This window comes from Gallus gallus, chromosome 18, assembly GCF_016699485.2.
Source record: "Gallus gallus isolate bGalGal1 chromosome 18, bGalGal1.mat.broiler.GRCg7b, whole genome shotgun sequence".
In the NCBI taxonomy this organism is placed as follows: domain Eukaryota; kingdom Metazoa; phylum Chordata; class Aves; order Galliformes; family Phasianidae; genus Gallus; species Gallus gallus.
In genome coordinates, this window is record NC_052549.1 from 1,762,894 (window position 1) to 1,781,274 (window position 18,381).

The 18,381-nt window shown below is 48.2% G+C and overlaps 1 protein-coding gene and 1 non-coding gene across 2 annotated transcripts in view; both read left to right on the forward strand.

Annotated features, from left to right (window-relative positions):
* DNAH9 (dynein axonemal heavy chain 9) overlaps positions 1-18,381 on the forward strand; it is a 179,819-nt gene that overhangs the window by 90,273 nt on the left and 71,165 nt on the right. The window contains exons 49-52 of the mRNA XM_415585.8: positions 3,025-3,285; positions 7,243-7,668; positions 9,917-10,036; positions 17,402-17,590. Coding sequence (XP_415585.6) covers positions 3,025-3,285; positions 7,243-7,668; positions 9,917-10,036; positions 17,402-17,590 — 996 coding nt within the window. The remainder of the gene's footprint in view (positions 1-3,024; positions 3,286-7,242; positions 7,669-9,916; positions 10,037-17,401; positions 17,591-18,381) is intronic.
* On the forward strand, positions 4,643-4,714 carry TRNAM-CAU. Its single transcript has one exon. It is a non-coding gene; the product is annotated as a tRNA-Met (tRNA).

Consider the following 18,381-nt stretch of genomic DNA (forward strand, 5'->3'; position numbering starts at 1 on the left):
GGGAAATGCAACTTAGAAAGAAGCTCAGAGGATGTGATTGGCCCTGCCCATCTGAATGGTTAACAATACTTATGTATTTTTTTGGGTGGATGTGCACTAGGTTACCAGTGCAAGAAGGGAGACTGTGAAAGCTGGAGAAGTCCTGGGCTGTGGGAGGGCAGATGGAAGCTGTGCTGGGAAGGCTTTCTGCACACCCCTGGATAACAGGTTTTAGTAATGGTCAGGTTTGGAGATGCAATAGCTGGAAATATGACGAGCATCTGGGTTTTCAAAAAAACAAAAACAAAAGCCTAGCTATCTGCAAGAACTTTTAGGGTGGAAGGTCCTCCCTGGTATGAAAGGGAGGAAGTTTGGGGGCTTTTGTTACCATAAGATCTATAGATGGAGAACTTTTCATGCCTTTATTTCTAGCAGTACTGTGTTGGGGATGGCTCTGCTTGCCGTTGATGGGATCACGTATGTGCTTTTTGCTGTGCCTGTGCCTTCCTGAAGGCAGTGGAGTGAGGTCTCCCAGCAGACCGGGGTCTCCTCGGGTTCTTTTTATGTCTAGGCAGTAGGATGTGCAGGAAGGAGAAATGGATGTGACAGACTGTTATTGCTCTGGATCCAAGTGTGGTATTAAGAGAAACTGTTTGCTGTGCTGAAGGAGTGAAACTGGAGGAGTAAGATCATCCATTTGCCGTTCCTAACACTAGCCCCAGGAAATCACTCAAGACAGTGAGTTTGGTTATGGTAGGCTTTGCTGCTGGTTCTTTCTGTCTGCTGGACACACACTCTTAAATTGCCCTCGCTCAGCTGCATTTGAGCTTTATCCTCATTGGGAAAATGTGGTTGTTTCCTAGCGTGCTCCCAAACCCTGCTGGAGGTAAGGAAGGCTGCCGGTCACCACTGTCCCCCTGGCATGCTGAGTTCTGCTGGCAGAGGGTCCAGCAGAGTGCCAGGATCCACCCTGCAGCCCCAACCTGCACTGCTTCTGCTGGGGGTTTATCACATAACCCAAACCAGTTGGCGGGTGACTTGGTAGCACACACTTCTCTGCACTGAGATACTAGGAGCTCTTTCAAGCAGAGCTCTAACTGATATTCCTGATTATTTTCTTTTTCTTCATTTTCTTTTTCTTTAATCCTGAAAGCAGGCTGTGTCAGGGCATTGTCTGTTCTCGCAGTCAGTGCTGAGGGCTGAGTATACATCTGTTCCTTTTGTAGAGCTGTGGAGAGCTTGTGAGGTATAATCCCTTGTTTGCCTTGTTGTGGTCCTGTAAACCCACGGAGCTCCCGGCTGTGTGTGCATCCAGCACGTGAGCACTGATTTGGGGCAGGTCACAAGTCAGATCTGCAATCAGCAAAGCCTCCCACTTCAATTTCCTGCAATCTCAGAAGACTCGGAGCTGCACGAGATGTTGCTCCCTGGGTGCTGACTGAGGGGATTACGTGCTCCCGTGTGTCTGGAGCTGTTGGGATTTACGGGCACATCTTTGTGCTGGTTAAAGCAGCGCGGCAGCCCTGGGCAGCAGGAGGTGGAAAATGAAGTGTGCAGTGCAGGAGTGCAATGAGATTCCTAAGAAACCACTCTCCACTTGAAGCTGATGACAAACGTCAATAGCTTCAGTTTGTGTGTGTTCCAAATGGTGCTCTCTCTCTTTTGCATAAAAGCAGAACTGTGAACAAAAACAAGCATCTGACTTCCCTCATGGTGAGAGTTTTTACATGGCAATGCTGTGCCCCAGGAGCTATTAACAAGCCTTTATGAGCTCAACAGCGGGACAGCAAAAGACTCCACAGTCCGCACAGAGGCTGTGTAAAGTCATCAAAACGGCTTTTAGAAAGAAACCTGTCCTTGAGTGAGAGCCGGCGTGAGCGTCCCGGCTGTGCAGGTGCTGCAGCCACTGCTCAGAGGGCTTCTGCTGGCAGGGCTCAGCTGCTGCTGGTGTGTGGGTCCTTAGAGCACCCACACTTCTCTGGGCAGCAGTGCCAGGGTCTCACCAGCTCTGGGTAGAGAATTTCCTCCTAACATTGAAGCTAAATCTTCTCTCCTTTAGTTTAAAGCTGTTACCCCTTGTCCTGTCACCACATTCCCTGACACAGAGTCCCTCTCCAGCTTTCCTGTGGGCCCCTTTATGTACTGGAAGACAGCAGTGAGGTCTCCCCAGAGTCTTCTCCAGATTGAACACCCTCAGCTCCCTCAGCCTTTCTTAATAAGAGAGGTGCTCCAGCCCTCTGAGCATCTTTGTGGCCCTTCTCTGGACCCACTCCAACAGCTCCTCATCTTTTGTGTGCTGGGGATCCCATGTCTGGACACAGTATGCCAGATGGGGCCTCGTGAGAGCAGAGCAGAGGGGGACAGTCCCCTCCCTGCCTACTGCCAGCCCTCTGTTGATGCAGCCCAGGGTACTGTTGGCCTTCTGATTTGCAAGTGCACTCTGCTGGCTCATGTCAAGGTTTTCATCCACCAGGATACAACCTAACAATGGCTCTTGCATTGAAAGATGGGTGAAAGCTGTGTGAATTTGGCTTAATGATGAGAGCAACTTGCTGTAAGGATATGGTGAAGCTCCTGTGTTGTGAAAAAATAATCCCAAGAAGACAGAATATGAGGACTTTTACTTGCTTCCTAGTGAATCCTGCTCAAAGCAACATTTACCTCTACCCAGTTCCCCAGCAGAGGCAGCGAACAGGGCAGGGACAACATCCTTAGCAGTAAATCCTGCTGGTTCTGGTTCCTTCCCTACAGGGTTCCTGCTATCAGCCTGCTGTGGTATGGACACCATGCACATGGGCTCTCCATTCCTTACCTGAGAAACCAGGAATGAAGCCAAACTGCAGTATCCTGCTGACAAACAGAAATATTGCTTTTCTGTACTCCCAATTGCTTTGGCATTGCTTTGGCATTGCTTGCTTTATACATGGGCCCTCCATACTGTTAGCTGTTTCTGGGCCCCACTCAAGTGGGGTTTATGCTGTCAGGCAGGGTGGGGGAATCAGGATGCTGAGCAGCTGTGCACCCACATGTTTTTCTTTTCCACAGGTGGATGCCCTGAAGGCCAAGCTGGCAGCCCAGGAAGTGGAGCTAAAGCAGAAGAATGAGGATGCCGATAAGCTGATCCAGGTGGTGGGTGTGGAGACAGAGAAAGTGAGCAGGGAGAAAGCAGCTGCTGATGAAGAGGAGCAGAAAGTGGCACTCATCACCCAGGAGGTCCAGCAGAAACAGAAGGACTGTGAGGAGGACCTGGCCAAAGCTGAGCCTGCCCTGGCAGCTGCCCAGGCTGCTCTGAACACCCTCAACAAGGTAGGGCTGGGACTCCCATGGAAAGCTGGCATCTCTGCAGTAGGGTCTGTCACTGCCATCCTCTGGCCCAGGTTTGGGGTGTTGTGTTGATCCCGCTTCACTTCCTTCCTGGGTTGTGCATACTTGGTCCAGAGGCTGCTCCAGTTGCCCTTCAGCCATGCCCATAGTGGGCAGGAGGAGCTGGAGGTGGGTTCCTTGTATGCAGTTTTTCTCCACTGGCTGACTCTACTGCTCGTCTTCCTGACCCATGAGGAAGGGGAAATCGCCCTGCTGTCCCTACCAGGTCCTAGAGAAGAGTCAATATGCCAGCTTCATAACTGTTGTAGAATCTGTAATGTTTTGTTTTGATGAGAGACAGCAAAAACACTGTTTGCTCTGGGTATTATTATGTGAGCAAACAATCTGCCCAGTGGGAACTGGGTGCCACCCACAGCACCACTGAGACAGACTTGATGTCCAGCTGCTTGGATCCTTTTCCCCAGCACACAGCTGTGTAGCAGGGACTGATGGCTTTGCACAGGCAGCTGCCAAGCCAGCCCCACAGGTTGGCATTCACACTGGTGATGAATGTGGGCCTCCTCTGAGTCCCCATGTGGTCCATCAGTTTGGAAAACAACTTGTGATGGGAGGGCTCACATCCCCCTCTTGGGGGGACAAAACAGTGTGAGCGTAGGGGCTGGCCTGGTCTTCTCCACCTGACTCCATGTGTGGGGCAGGATTCCTCCTGCCCTCTGCTCACCTAAGGCATTTCTCAGGCCTTGCTGAGCACACTGTGTGGCCCCACAGGTGCAGTCACAGCTTGGCTTTCTGCTTGACACAGAAAGGGCTGGTGCTGAAGCCTCATTCCATGTTTGGGTTTATCCAGCAGAGAGCTGTTGCTGAGCAGTCTTTGGGTGGAATGACTTCTTGGTGGGGCCATAGGTTGCTGCAGACAGCACCACTGCAAAGGGAGAAGCCACTGGGGAAATCAGCAACCAGGAGATGGCCTCCTGCAGCCAGTGGTGTCCCAAAGGGATTGATTTAAGGAAGGATTTGTTACTTTGGGAAGATTTTTACAATTAGACTGGTCCAGGAGCTCTGGACTGAGCATCCTTGCAGCCCTGCACTGAGACGTGCCTCAGCAACACATTCCTGCCATTGGTCTCCTGGCTGCAGCGAATGCAGCACCCGGAGCAGCAAGCTCCTGCTACACAGCAGGCAGAGAAGAGGCCGTGCACCAGGTGCAGCCAGAAAATCAGAGTTATTTCCATGATCAGAATGGCTCAGTCATGCCTCCAATCATAGCTCTGCCTTAGAGGAAGACAAAACGAGTCACCAGGAATGGGTTTCCAAAGCAATGATCTCTCCCCAGAGGTGGAGCAGAGTGGCGCAGCGGAAGCGTGCTGGGCCCATAACCCAGAGGTCGATGGATCGAAACCATCCTCTGCTAAGCTTTTGTGTGATGGTTGGACTAGATGATGATCTCCAACCTTTCTGCTTCTGTGTGGCTTTGCTGCGGGGCTATGCTGTTTTGGCTCTTACTCCTGGAGTTGAAAGGGCTGTACAAAGGGGCCGTGTCTGCATCCTCGTTACTTGTGGTTTCATGTTGGATTTGCATAAGGTTGCTGGTTTTTTTCCTAGATACCTGCAAGCAGCATTAGCAGAGCTCTCTAGGGCAAGAAGCAACTGCAGGTTTGTTCACACTGAAGCTGCTGCAGCCTCTCGTGCATCCCTTCACTTTAGTGCTCACAGCTTCTGGTGGCAGTGTGAGTGTCTGAGGCAAAGTGCAAGTCAATTTAAGGTGTCTCTATCTGTATGCATAAATAAAAAGCTCTGTCTTGCATACCTCCACACTGCCTCTCCTGTCCTGAGCAACCACCACAGCAGTCCTGGAACCCAACGTGGGGCTCAAACCCATAACCCTGGGATTAATAGTCCCATGCTCTACCCACTGGGCTACAAGAGTTACTTGTATATGTAAACATGTAAATAGTAATTAAGATATTTATCACATGGACTGTGATGAATGCGATGTAGAGGTTATTGTAGGCCCAGCAGAGAGAGCACCTGCAAAATCAGAAATGCACATCCATATATAATGCTGTGTTTGAAAACATGGGAAAACAGGTTGTAGAGATAAAGAAAAAAGCCCTTTTGCCTCTCACAGTGCTCTTTGCTCATGCCATGGGCATGCCTGGACTCTTTCTCAGCACCCACATCCTGTAGGCCCTGGAACACAGGACACGGGACTTCATGGATCTGTGCAGCCCACTCTCCTGTTTTGGGGGTGATGATGGCATACTGCCCTGAGGACTGCCTGCCCCCCCGTGGGTCTCTGTTAGGCACTGTGCAGTTCTCCAAGAGGAAGCAGCAGCTGTCCTGCAGAGATGGGTGGGCAGCTTGGAAATGTGGATGGTGCTTGGCCAGTGCTGCCCAGTGTTTGCATGGATGACGATGAGCCAAAGACAGTGCCAGTATCAAAAGCAGTGACCCTCCTCCAAGTTGTGTGCAAGGGGTATACCCGGGATGGTCCAGAGACATCCAGGGATGCCACAATGATCAGTGTTTCTGAGGCAAGCGTGTTGATGCAAGCATCCTCACTCCAGTTCCCATCCATCACAGTTCCCATGTGCCAGTGCATGGAGGAAGAATTCAGAGCAATGTACTGAGTTGTCCTGCTGTGGAAGTGCTCTCTTCTTGGTGAAAAAGCAGCAGTACCAGCTCAGCATCCCATTACCAGGGAGACAGAGGTTGAACAAGGACTGATGTCAAAGCCATCCCTGACACCCCAAGCACCAGAGTGCTGCTTGTATCCAGCCAAGCAGGGACTCGGGATGGAGGAGAGCTTTCTGTGGTGTCCCTCTGTGCCCACAGTCAGCTCCATGTCACTGAGCACGTTAATTAGAGACATTTTATACCACAAGTGCACACGGCTCCCAAGGGTCTGTCTCTGTCTGCTTGATTATTAACAAAAGCTAGCAGCAAGCAGAGAGAGCGCGTTTGGTGACAGCTTCGTAGCTGACACCTTTCTCCCAAAAACAAATGCTCAGAGGTACCAAACTTGCTTCAGTAGACAAACTGATGAAATTAGAACATCAGAGAATGCAGATTAGAAGTTAGTGAGAGCTGGTAAAAACAGGGACTACAGAAATTCATAGATTTTTCTTAAACGGGTATTGATTCTAGCCCTTGTCCTTGTTTTGGCTGCAGCCTGGGATCTGAGAACAGCAAATTCACCTGTGCTGTTTTTTTCCCATGGAAAAGCTAACTTGTGTGTGCACAGAGACAGGATTTAGGTGTTAGCAGTGTTCTGTGCTTAGGTCAAGATTTGACCTGCCTGCTGTTAGGGATGCACTGAAACTGCCTGGCTTGGCAGCAGGGAAGGTCAAGCATGCCTCTGGGAATCAGCCCATCCCTATTGAGAACCAAGCAGCTCTCTCATGTGGAGACTGCTCTGTTAAAGAGCGTCGGTTGGAGTGCCTGAATTGGGGCTGGATGTTGGAGACATGGCTGCATGCAAACTGTAATGTGTGAGTGTCTCTGGCATGGGGAGAAGCTGAGCACCAAGGGAGCATGAGCTGCCCTGCAAGACAAGTCTTAGTGGTTAGTTACTTGTGGTAAGTGGTTAGTTACTTGTGGTTAGTGGTAGTTTCCCTTACTGGAAAGGTTTCTCTTGGCCTTATCCCATTCTACCAGGAGTGCACAAAGCCCCTTTCTGTAGAGCCCTGGGCCCAGGGAAGGGTTGGGAGTGTGGGGAGGAAGAGTGTGCTGTGCTGGTCCTGGGTGGGAAACCAGGAGCTGAGTGTGGGAGTGGAGCACATGCCATAAACGTGCACATTGGTTATTGAGAGGCAGTGACTTCCAGGTGGAGTAAAACCAATTTATCAGATCAGCATTTCAGGTGCCTGAGTATATTAGCAGTGGAACAAACAGAAAACCGTTTTGTTTTTGTCTAATGACTTCATTTTCCCTTTTCAGAAGAACCTGACGGAACTGAAATCCTTTGGGTCACCACCTCCGGCTGTCAGCAATGTCACCGCTGCTGTGATGGTGCTGATGGCCCCGGGAGGGAAGATTCCCAAGGACAGGAGCTGGAAGGCAGCGAGAGCCACCATGGCCAGGGTGGATGCGTTCCTGGACTCCTTGATCAAGTTCGACAAGGAGAACATCCACGAGAACTGCCTCAAAGCCCTCCAGCCTTATTTAGAGGATCCCAAGTTTAAACCCGAATTCGTAACCACCAAGTCCTACGCGGCAGCCGGCCTCTGCTCGTGGGTGGTGAATATCGTGCGCTTCCACGAGGCCTACTGCGACGTGGAGCCCAAGCGGCAGGCCCTGAGCAGAGCCAACGCTGAGCTGGCGGCCGCACAGGACAAGCTGGCCAGCATCAAGGCCAAAATTGCAGTGAGTGTGGAAGGGCGCAGCAAGCCGTGGCATGGGCTCGCCTGTGAGGGGGACCCATCGTGCAAGTCACTGCTTTGGGGAGAAATCCTCTGCTTTGGGGAAAGCTGCTTCTCCGCCCTCATGTATTTTTAAACGGGTGGATCTGAGGGTTGAGCAGGTTGTAGGGCTTTTATCTCCCTTTCATTGCTGCTTTTTACATTTCATCCCCAGGCTCCACTCCTGTGTGTGCCTTAATAGGATGGCTAGTTATCAATTCTTATTATACCTAACTTTTAAGATGCGATTTGCCTCTACTCAGCGAGTTCTCAGAAAACTCGTTAATTCAGAGCAGGGAGAGGTCTGCCCTGCTGTGCAGGGGCAGGGAGCAGGGCTGGCAGCTGAGCCTGGTGATGCTCTGCAGGATGAAGGCTCCTCCAGCAGAGTCTGCTAATTTGTCCCAGCACGGCTCCCTGCCAGCATGTCTTCACATCATCCTCAGCTTAAGAACAGAAAGGCATCACTGGATAGGTGAAATCACTGTCTGATTGTAAGTGGGTTCTACAGAAAGCAGCCGCTCCAAAAACCTGTTTTTGTACCCAGATCCCTGTCCAAAGCCTGCTGGTAGCAACGTGTGGAAGCAGGCACGGGGGCACCCTGCAGAGCCTGCCTTTCCAAGGTGCAGTGGATCAGGGATCCCTCTTGGTGATGGGTGGGTCCTCCAGGGCTCTGCATTTGTACTGACAGCACAGTTCACACGGAATCCCCTTTCAAAACCAAAGTGTGTTGTCAGCAGGGCTGCCAAATTTCTTTCCATAAATTATGTCAGCTTGGGATGTGCCCCTGGGGCAGCACGATGTCACTACACCTCTACACCTCTTCCCCAGTGCATCTCCATGATAAGCAGTATCCAACTCTCTTGCTGCCTCTTAGGGCTGCTTATTCTTGAAGTGTTTGCTGCACTTTTAATTAAAAGTATATTAGAAAAATTCTACAGAGCACTCCAGTAGCCTCCTCCTGCTGCAGATATGACATGTACAGCACCCGCTCAGAGATGGGTTTTTAGAGGTCTCCTTTTCCCATCTCAGATGTGAAATACGGTGTTAGGGAACTGTTTGCTTTCCATTATTCTGTCTGTTCCCAATGCCTTAATGCCTAGCTATTATTACTACTTTATTGTTTTTGAAGGGGCAGTATTATGGTGAGGAGGATGGCTCTCTCTGGGGTTTTGTGGTCCTTTGCTGACACACACGTTACTGTTCCTGCGGTGTGCCTGGTGGGGCACCTAGATGCTCTTTAACAGATCATGCATCTGTAATAGGGTTTTATGTATATGTGAATATATATATATGCACATACATTTATATGCACACAGAGATATAAACTTTTTGTGTTATTATTTCCAAGGCAGTTTGAGAAAAGACCACTTTGTGTTTTCCAAGATACTGGAGAGCTACAGATATCCCTAAAATAATCCTTTTTCATTTTCGAGTTTGTTTCTAGTGCATAGCTCAAGCAGTGTTCAGGTGATTTACAGGCAGTTAGCCTTAAGCATTTGGCACTGGGTGCAGATAAAATCAATTATTACTTCTGCTTCTCTTATCAGAACCGAAAGGCTCCCAGTCCTTGTGGGAGCTGTTGACTTGTTTGAGACTGAAGTGTAAGCAGTGCTGTCCAAGCCAAGGGCCCTACTTGAGTAGCACGGGGGTATTTCAGATGGTTTGGGCTCTTTGTGCCCAATCCCAGCCCTGAAGTGCTTTGCAGCCCACCCAAACATGTGCTGGTCCCAGTTAACACATGCAGGACACGCGGTGCAGCAGATGCAGCTTGGAGGTGGCTCCAGCATACCTCCAGCTCTTTGAGGAGCCCCATGGGGTTTTGAGCAGTAACTTGAGGCCAGCAGAGCCTTGGTCTGCAACCAAAGTGGCTACAGCATTGAGAACCAGAGAATTCTCTTTTCTAAGCTGCCTTACTTGTTTCTCACCTGTAGTGTTGGCCGTCAGCACTCGTTGGCCTATCTTTCCCAGTTCACATTCACACCAGGGCAGAGCCTGCAGATAAATGCCTTTTTGTGTTGTCTCTGCCCTGTGCAGATGACACAGCAGTGGGTAGCAGTGGGTGAAGCTGCAGAGCTCAGCACTGCTCTGTGCTTCATCCCAGGTGCTGGCCAGGCTGTGTGCCATGAGGTGAAGAGTGGCTCTCCTTGCCTGCAGGCTGCAGAAGGAGTTTCCTTAAGACTCTGCTGTTGTTTTTCCCTGTCTTTCCTATGCAGCGCCTCAATGAGAACCTGGGAAAGCTGACAGCCAAGTTTGAGAAGGCCACTTCTGACAAACTCAAGTGTCAGCAAGAAGCTGAAGCTACAGCATGTACCATCACTCTTGCAAACTGGCTGGTGAGTGGCAGCAGATGGGGGTTGGCAGCGGCATCAATGGGAGATGTCAGGTGCTGCTGAGATGCTGGCCGTGTGCACAGTACTTCACAGCCTCTAATCTTTATGGAATGCATTACATTTCCTGCGCTGCAGCAAGTTTTTAGTAATGGAAAGGAATTTGCATTGGCTGTTTTCATAGATTGGGTAGGCAGTGTGTGTGCTTAAAGAGACGCTGTGCTCTCCTCACTGTTTTCGAGTCCTTTTTGTGATTTAATTGTATGATCAAGTACTGATGGGTCCAAAACTGTTCAGCGCAGAGATATATGGTAAAAAGAAAAGTGGGAATATATGAGAAGCTTTGCAGGTTTTGAAGTGACAAAAAGCTAATGGTGAAGAGCTCTGAAAAGGCAGTGAATGTCCCCATTATCAGTCCATCAGGGTGCATCACTGGCTGCTGTATCTTCACTACATACAGCCTCTGGTCCTGTGCTGGGAGATGCCCTTGTCACTGCTTCACAGATACAAGATAACGGCTTCTGTTCCTACTGTGCTGCTGGAGCCCCAGCTTCGTGCAGCACTGCAGGTGCCCCTCATGCTTTGCATTTTGGGTTCTGTGCTGGCTGTGTGGTGCAAGGAAATGGGGCTTCGGGAGGTGGTCCCACAAGCAGAGGGGCTGGAGCTGCAGTGCCAGAGGTGGTTGAGGTCCATGAAATGGACCTGTCCTGACTACCCAGCCCTTGTGAGGGTACTGAAGGAGAGGATGCTCCCTGCCCGGAGCAGGGGAGACACTGCCTTCAAACCACTCTCCTGAGAGAGTCTGGGCCCATGTCCCCAGGAGAGCATCCCGCCTGGTGTGCGTGCGTTCAGGGCTGGAAGTTGCTCTCAGTCTCTCTTGTAGGAGCAGCTGCTGCTGGTGAGGCCATTGGCAACATGGAATACAAAAAATATTCCTCTGCTGGATGCAGATATCTCTGCTTGTTTTACCAGCCTGTGGCTGTGCTGGTCAGTAGTTTGTTATAAAGTGGTCCTCTCACTGCAGTGAGGAAGAGAAATAGAGCCAAATGGTTTAAGCAATGCACTGTGCTGGATTCTGTTTCCTGCTCTCACACCTTCTTAGGTGACCTTCAGCAAATTGCCCTAGCCTGGATTTCAGGTGGTTTTTCACGGGCATTTGAATGCTCTCAGAAGACTGCACAACTCCTCCACGTGCACAGTGTGGTAGTGGTAAACTTTAAAAACAAAGAGCAAACAAACAAAACATGCTTTGTTCTTTAATCTGCATGTGCCTCCATGGGAAGCGGGCACACAGCGCTGCTGTGGCACAGGCACTGCTTTGCAGTCAGGGCTGTGATGTGCTCAGATAGAGGGGTCAAAGACAAACAGCAGATAAGTCCCTTCCTGTGTTGATGGAGATCTCTTTCATGTGGCCACAGAAGGAGTTTAATGCTTTCATGTTCTTCAGGTTAAATCTCGCTGAATGCTTCCAAAACCTTTAATTAAAACAGGAAAGTGGCTCTTTTTGTTCGAAAGAGCTGCTTCTATTTCTGGAGGGATTTTGCAGGATAAGTATTTCTATGTGTCTTTCCACAGCCTGTTAAACGAAATCCTGTTTAATGTGATGTGGAGATGGATCGTGGCTCTGAGTCATGTAGGAGTCAGTAAATACACGGTAGAAGAAGAAAATGTTTTGAGAAAGAGAAACAGAAATGGTGGTTTTGGTTCTTTTCACAGAAATATATATGCACTTGTGCATTTGTTTTACACTGAATGTGGCTTAATTTCACCTCCATTAGTAGCACTGTAACAAACAGAGCCTGATTTCTTATGGGTGCATGCTTAGCATGTGAATTTGGGGCTTAAAACACAAGGTTTTCATTGAGGTACAACTGCAGTATGGTGGTGAGGGAAAACTGAGCTGCTTTTTGAGGGTCTAGCTATGTTTGCTAAGTTGTCCTTGAATAACAGAATGAGCAAGTACTTTAACGAGATGTATTGTCACTTGAGATATGTGTTGCTACATGATTGTTAAGGTTTAGTTATTTCCTCTAAAAGAAAGTGTCCTGCTCTGAAATCAAGATGAGACATTGGAATACATTTCAGAAAACTTTCCTTTGTTGAAGTTGAGGTTTCTGCATTGATGTCTGCCTGTCCCTGGTCTGCTAGTGCTGGGTTTGTGTCGTGGGCTTTGTAGTCTCAGAGAAGTAACAGCTGTAGGAATATATTTGCATTCGAGCACATTCATTAGCTCACTAATTAGCTAGGACTCCTCACAGGCTCATGGGCAGCACCTACATATAAGCAGAGCTTGGTCAAGTGGTTTGCTGGTGCTGGACTCCATCCTTTGTTGGGAAGTAACTCAACACGGTTCCCCTTTGTTTGGGTACATGGCTGATGGTTCATTTTGTGTAACAATTCAATTGCTTTCTCTTCAAAGTCTCTCTGCTTCTTTCCTCTCCAAGTGCTCTGGTGGCTGATTTTGGAAAGAGGCCTCTTACTGTCAGACCTTTGCAAAAAGCACAGTTGCAGACTTGGAAATCTTGAAGCTGTTACAGCAATTTGAAGGTGCTCATGGATAAAACCTGTTCCCTTTTTGGTGTTGTGTGAACAAACAAAAGCACTGTGTGGTCTCGTCTGCTTCCCAGGTGGGAACGTGGGTCCTTCCTGTGGTTCCATCAGGCTCTTACTTACAAAAGGGAAATGTTTTGGTGATGGGATTTTGCATCTTTCCTTGGAGCTCATCATAGAGAAGCAAACAAAATACTAACAAGAAAAACGAGGATGCTTTAGCATGTGTGTGTGCATCATGGTAGAAGAAGGTGTTGCTATTTTGGGGCAGATAAAGGACACTGCTGGGCTTCAGGCTTTCTGCTTTTAATTGTGATCATTATTTTTCAGCCCTGCCAGTGCCAGCCTACGTTCCTAAGCCATTTTCATTTAGATTGAATTTGGACTTCTTCTCAAGTGCAGTACATTGCCGTGGCAGGGACCACAATCTGTCACATCTTCCTGTGCCTGCAGAGGTGATGCCCAGGGAAAAAGACTTGGAAAGCAGTGTTGCTTCGCTTTTGGGAGTGTGGAGACCTTCTTCCAACTGCATGTGTAACTGAGATGAGCTGTACTTCATTTTCTCCATACTCTGCTAATGGCATCATTCCCGGCCTGTGCCAGGGTGTGCTGTCCCTCCCGCAGCATCAGGCTGAAAACCACTTTTCCTTTCCTCATTAGGGAAAGGAGAGCCAGGCAGAAGCAGATCTCTATTCCTGCCTCTAGCATCATATGAAACTGGAGCATCGTGTGAGCGGTGCAGTCTTTGCTGTGCTGAGGAAGATGATGCCCAGGAGAAGGTAGCAAAGCAAATCTGTAGCTGCACATGTCAGCCTCGCTGTGCTGGTTGAATATTTCAGTATGACAGTCACAAACGCTGAGAACAGATAGGAGACTGAGTCTCAGGGAGGCCAGTGTCAACCCTGGGCTTTTGTAAAGCAAAAGAGGATGGGCCGGGACTGTTTGCATTATGGCTTTGCCAGGGGATGAATGCATACACACACATACAAACCCTGTGGAGACTCTCCTGCTGCTCCAAAGAGTGCACAGTCTAGAAAAAAGTGCAACAGCAAACAAGGGAATTAAAACAGGTACCTGTCCCATTCAGTGTCAGATGCTGTAGTGTCTATAAATGCAAAGATTTGGAAAGAGCTTTGAGTCATGCTCTCCTAATGCTGCAGATAAAGCTCATAAATGATCTTCCCGCCACTCCCTCCATCTGAGCTCTAATCCAATGCAACTGAGCCAGAAAAGCTGGAAGGACTTCACAGCCCCCACGGTGGTGTGTGAGCCCCCAAGGCAGTGCATCCTGCAGAGGCTCCCTGGGTCCCTCCAAGCAGCAGGTGCCTGCTGGTGAGCGGCTGCAGCTGCGAGCAGAGGTCAGCAAGGGAGCGCTGAGCACAGCTGTCAGTGCAGGAGAGCAGGTCATGTCAGAGCCAATGCCACTAACTGTTTTTAAAGACCTGTAGAAAGCACAGCTTGCTACTGCAGCTGTCAAAAATGGATGTGTTTCGCAGTGCATGCAAGGAATTTGGATCCCAGGTTACTGTTAGGCAATGCATACCTTCTTCTCTCTCATTTCTGGCTTTGATCTTGGAATAGATCCTGACAGCTCTTGCTGATGTGTGTTTCATTTGACATCCACAATGTGTCATCTATGTGACTGGGCAAGAATTAGCCTCCTAGACTTGAAACAAATGTATTTGAGATAGTATGAAGAAGAAACCTAAGTATATATGGGCAGTGGTTGCTTTGGATTGAAAAACGTACCAAGTGGATGAAGACAAGACATACTTTATGGTGCCCTGATTTTAGTTTGGCATCTCATGGACTATAGGTGATGTAGGGAAGATGATCCAAGGAGCCAGGGAATGTCTAGAGGTCTGTGGAGCAGAAAAGGGGGGGTGGCTCATCATAAGGTTTGTAAGTGAAGATGTGCTAACATGACAGATGAGATTTAGTGATGACAAATGCAAAATAATGCAGCCAGGGAAAATGAACCCTAATCATGCATTTACATTGATAGGTCTTAATTGCACTGTTGTCACTCACATAAGAGCTCTTGTGGAGAGTTCTCAGAAACAGCAGCCTAGCACATGTCTGGAGGCAGCAAGGCGAACTGAGTGTTAGGAATTGGTAGGAACAATTGGGAAACGAAAGCTAAATAATGATTCTGTCAATCCAAATCTATGGCGTGCCTCCATCTTGCATGCTGAACACAAGCAGGCTGGCCTGTCAAAAGGCTGCAGGTAACCAAGAGAGGGTACAGGGGAGTATGTAGTGTTGTCATTTCCATATACAAAACGGTTAGGGAGGAAATGATGAGGACTCTTCATTTTGGAAAAGAGAGGGTGTAGGGATGGATGTGACAGAAGCCAATAAAATTGTGAACGATATTGAGAAGATGAATGGGGAATGATTGTTCACTATCCCTCATTACCAAAGAGCTACAGGTGATCAAATGAGATGAAAAGAATCCAAATGACTTCTAGGATCTGATGTAGAGGACACCTGAGGTTTCTTAAAGATATTAAAATTTACAAGACTTAATGAAGGCAACCAGGACAGAATTGGGTAAAAAATTGCCTCAGGAAAATAATTAGGAGTAGGTAGAGAGTCTACAAGTTTTGGAAGATCAGATGATAAAGAATTCTTCTTAGAGGTGCAGAACCAAAGGAGCAGTATGGGAACTTACCTTGAGGAGACTGGAGGAAGGACCTGAGGGTACTTCATCTATTAAAACATGGCTGCAGGTGGTAACACAATAAGGTTGAGAAAACAATTGAAACTGTTTGTTGAGGCCTTGGCCTGCAAGTGCTGTAGTCCCAAGAAGGACTACTGTGATCCTCAATGTATCTGGAGCAGACTTTCTTTCAAGGCTTAGGGAGTAGGAGGAGAGCTGAGATGGTCAAAGGCACTGTGGAAAGCCTGGTCTTTGTGAGCAGGATGGTGGTTCATGCTGATGAAAGAGGAGCTCAGCTGGAACAGGTTTAGGGGTAGCTCTCAAGTATAATAATGGGTCAAAGAAAATGGTCAGCCTCCTTCTGCTCCTGGTGGGATATCAAACTGCCTGAGAGGCGGTTTTCCTGGGTTTCTTAAAGATTTGTCAAGGTAGGAAGACCACCAGAGGTATTTCTGCTGATTTCTTTTGGTTCTTGTTGTTGGTCAGATTACTCATAAACAGTCTGAAAAAGATGATCTCTAAGCAGGTAGCCCAGATTGTCTAAAACATGAGTGCAGTAGTGATGAGAACTATGAAGAAGTGTAAAAATGATACCCAGTGATGGAGATGTGGAATGCAGGGAACATAAAGTAATGCTGAGCTAGTTATTGTCTTTCAGGAATTAAACGATGGAGCTTAGAGTTCTGTGAGTGTGTGTGAGCTCTGTGCTCCCATGGGGGAAAGAAATAACACCCAAAACCTGAGCTGAAATTGAATGTTAGCAATTATTAGGAAGAGAACAAAACAGAAAAAAAAAAAATCACAATCTTAACTATATAAATCCATTCCAAATAAATCCTGAGCGTGCAGCTATACCTGCAGCCCCTCTGCTGCACCTCAAAGGATGAAGTGGAATTGGAAATGGTGCAGGGAAAGTAACAACAAAAAGAAACTGGAGGATAAAGATTACATCATTCGGTAAAGATAAAGATTGCAAGGACAATCAAAAGGCTTCTGTTTGAGGAATTATTGAATAGACTTAAAGCTCTTCAACCTCAAAAGCAGACAGCAGAGGGGATATCAAGGGCTTGAAATCATGAGTGGTACGGAGAAGGTGAAGCAGGCGTGATTGTTCGGTGTTTTTCCACTGTGAGAGCAGATTTTAGCAGTTGAAAAGGTCAGGCAGCGCATAAAAGGATGTACTTTTTTTTACAGAAAGCATAGCTGAACTGTGGTTCTCTGAGCTCCGAGATGCTGCAGGTGCCAAAAGGTTGGTTGGCAGCCATGACACCTTAGTAATGAAGGAAAAAGTCATCAGTGGCTATTAAGACAAAGATAGAAGCTCTGTTTCAAAATGTTCTCATTCCTCCATTTGTGAGAAGCTGGGAAATGATGTCAGGAGCTCTTACCTGGTGGTCGTTTGTAGAGTCTTGCAGAGTCACCTGCTCGGGGCTGCTGTCAGCAGACGGGGTGCTGGAGGAGCTGAGTCCAATCCAGCTGCATCTCTTCCTCCCATTGTGTATTTTGGAGAGGAATGAGAGGAACTTGTCTGGCTTAGCCAAGCTGAGCACATCCCCTAGAAAATCCTGCTGTCTGATAGAGCAGCACATGATAAACATGAAGGTAGAAGGAGATCTTGTCCTTGGGGAAGATGGCTTATCCATTGGATGCTCGTGAAAACTGTTTCCTGGACTGGACCTTGCAGGAAAGGAAGACGTAGACCCAAGGGCATGGGGATGAAGGTGAAATGCCACCTGCCGTGGTCATGAGTTGTGTGGAATAGCTGAGGGTTGTGGCTGTTGGAGGAGAGTCTACAAGTGAGAGGGAGTGTAATGAGGTGTGAATCTGTGACATCGAGGCAATTAACAGGTGATGGGCTGCCAGATGAATCCTTATGTGCATTCCTGCTGGGAATGGAGGAGGATCAATCTGCTGGGTGGTGGATCTTCCCCTTATGAATTTAGAACAGATCTGGACCAGCGACTGGGACTCAAGTGCAGAACCAGACTTTTTCACAGAACAGAAAGAGTTTAGCAAAGTAACTGCTGGGTATTTCCTATCCTGGTTTTAAACTTTGGGAAATGACACTTGAGGCCAGGGTCGATGTATGGACATGGTCAAATCCTTAGGCATTGCTTAAAGAGCCATTGTAACAGTGAATGTAATTTGGGAAATTGCAGGTTGGAGGGCTTGCTTCTGAGAACGTGAGATGGGCCGAAGCTGTGAAGGACTTCAAACGGCAACAGAGCACTCTGTGTGGAGATGTGCTGCTGGTTACGGCGTTTGTCTCCTACCTGGGGTACTTCACCAGGAAATACCGACAAGACCTCATGGATAGAATCTGGAAGCCGTATTTGCAGCAGTTAGAAGTAAGCCCTGCTTTCTCTGAAAAGCAGTTGTCACTGGGCATAACATGGCCGTGAATTGTTGTCCATGGGGGATCCTCCAAGTAAGTAGCACCCCTGTGGCCTCACCAAGTTGCACTGAGGATCAAGTCATAGCCATGCTTGTTTCCTCTTTGGGGAAGACACTGTGGTCTCCTTGCACCATGCAGGTGGTCCCATTGCCCTATGGACAGTGGAGAAGCTCCAGAGCAGCATCCCAAACATGGAGACCAGTGTCAGTTTGTGCAGGAGTCAGGGACGGCCTACAGAGGAGATAGTATGGAAAAGAGGCTGCTTGGAAGAGGCAGAGCTCACTGCCAGTGCTTTGGTAGGCTTGGAGAGACTCCAGATGGTACCTCATGTAAGACATGAGCTCTGTTCACACTGGCCATGCCTCTCAGCTCCTGAGTTTCACCCGTGTCTTGGTGAGCAAATGGAAACCATTGTGCTTCAGACTTGGTAATATTTCACTGATTTCCTACTGTGTACTTAATACATCAATAAATTAACATGTGCTCAGTCTCCTGCAAGACTGAGCTTTTGCACATCATTACCTAACTGGATGTTACAAAGCCTGGTGAAATGCCAAGAGGCTTTTATGTAAGGTCACAACTTGCAGTGGTGCCCAAATCAAAAGCTGAGAAAATGACCTTAGGATGAGAGAGAAAATCATTCTGTGTTCCTTAATACTAAACCAAAAACTTGGTTAAGAAAGGAAATGTTCCAAAAAGGGCCTGACTTGGTGCTTAGAGATTTCACATAAGTTACCTCTATTT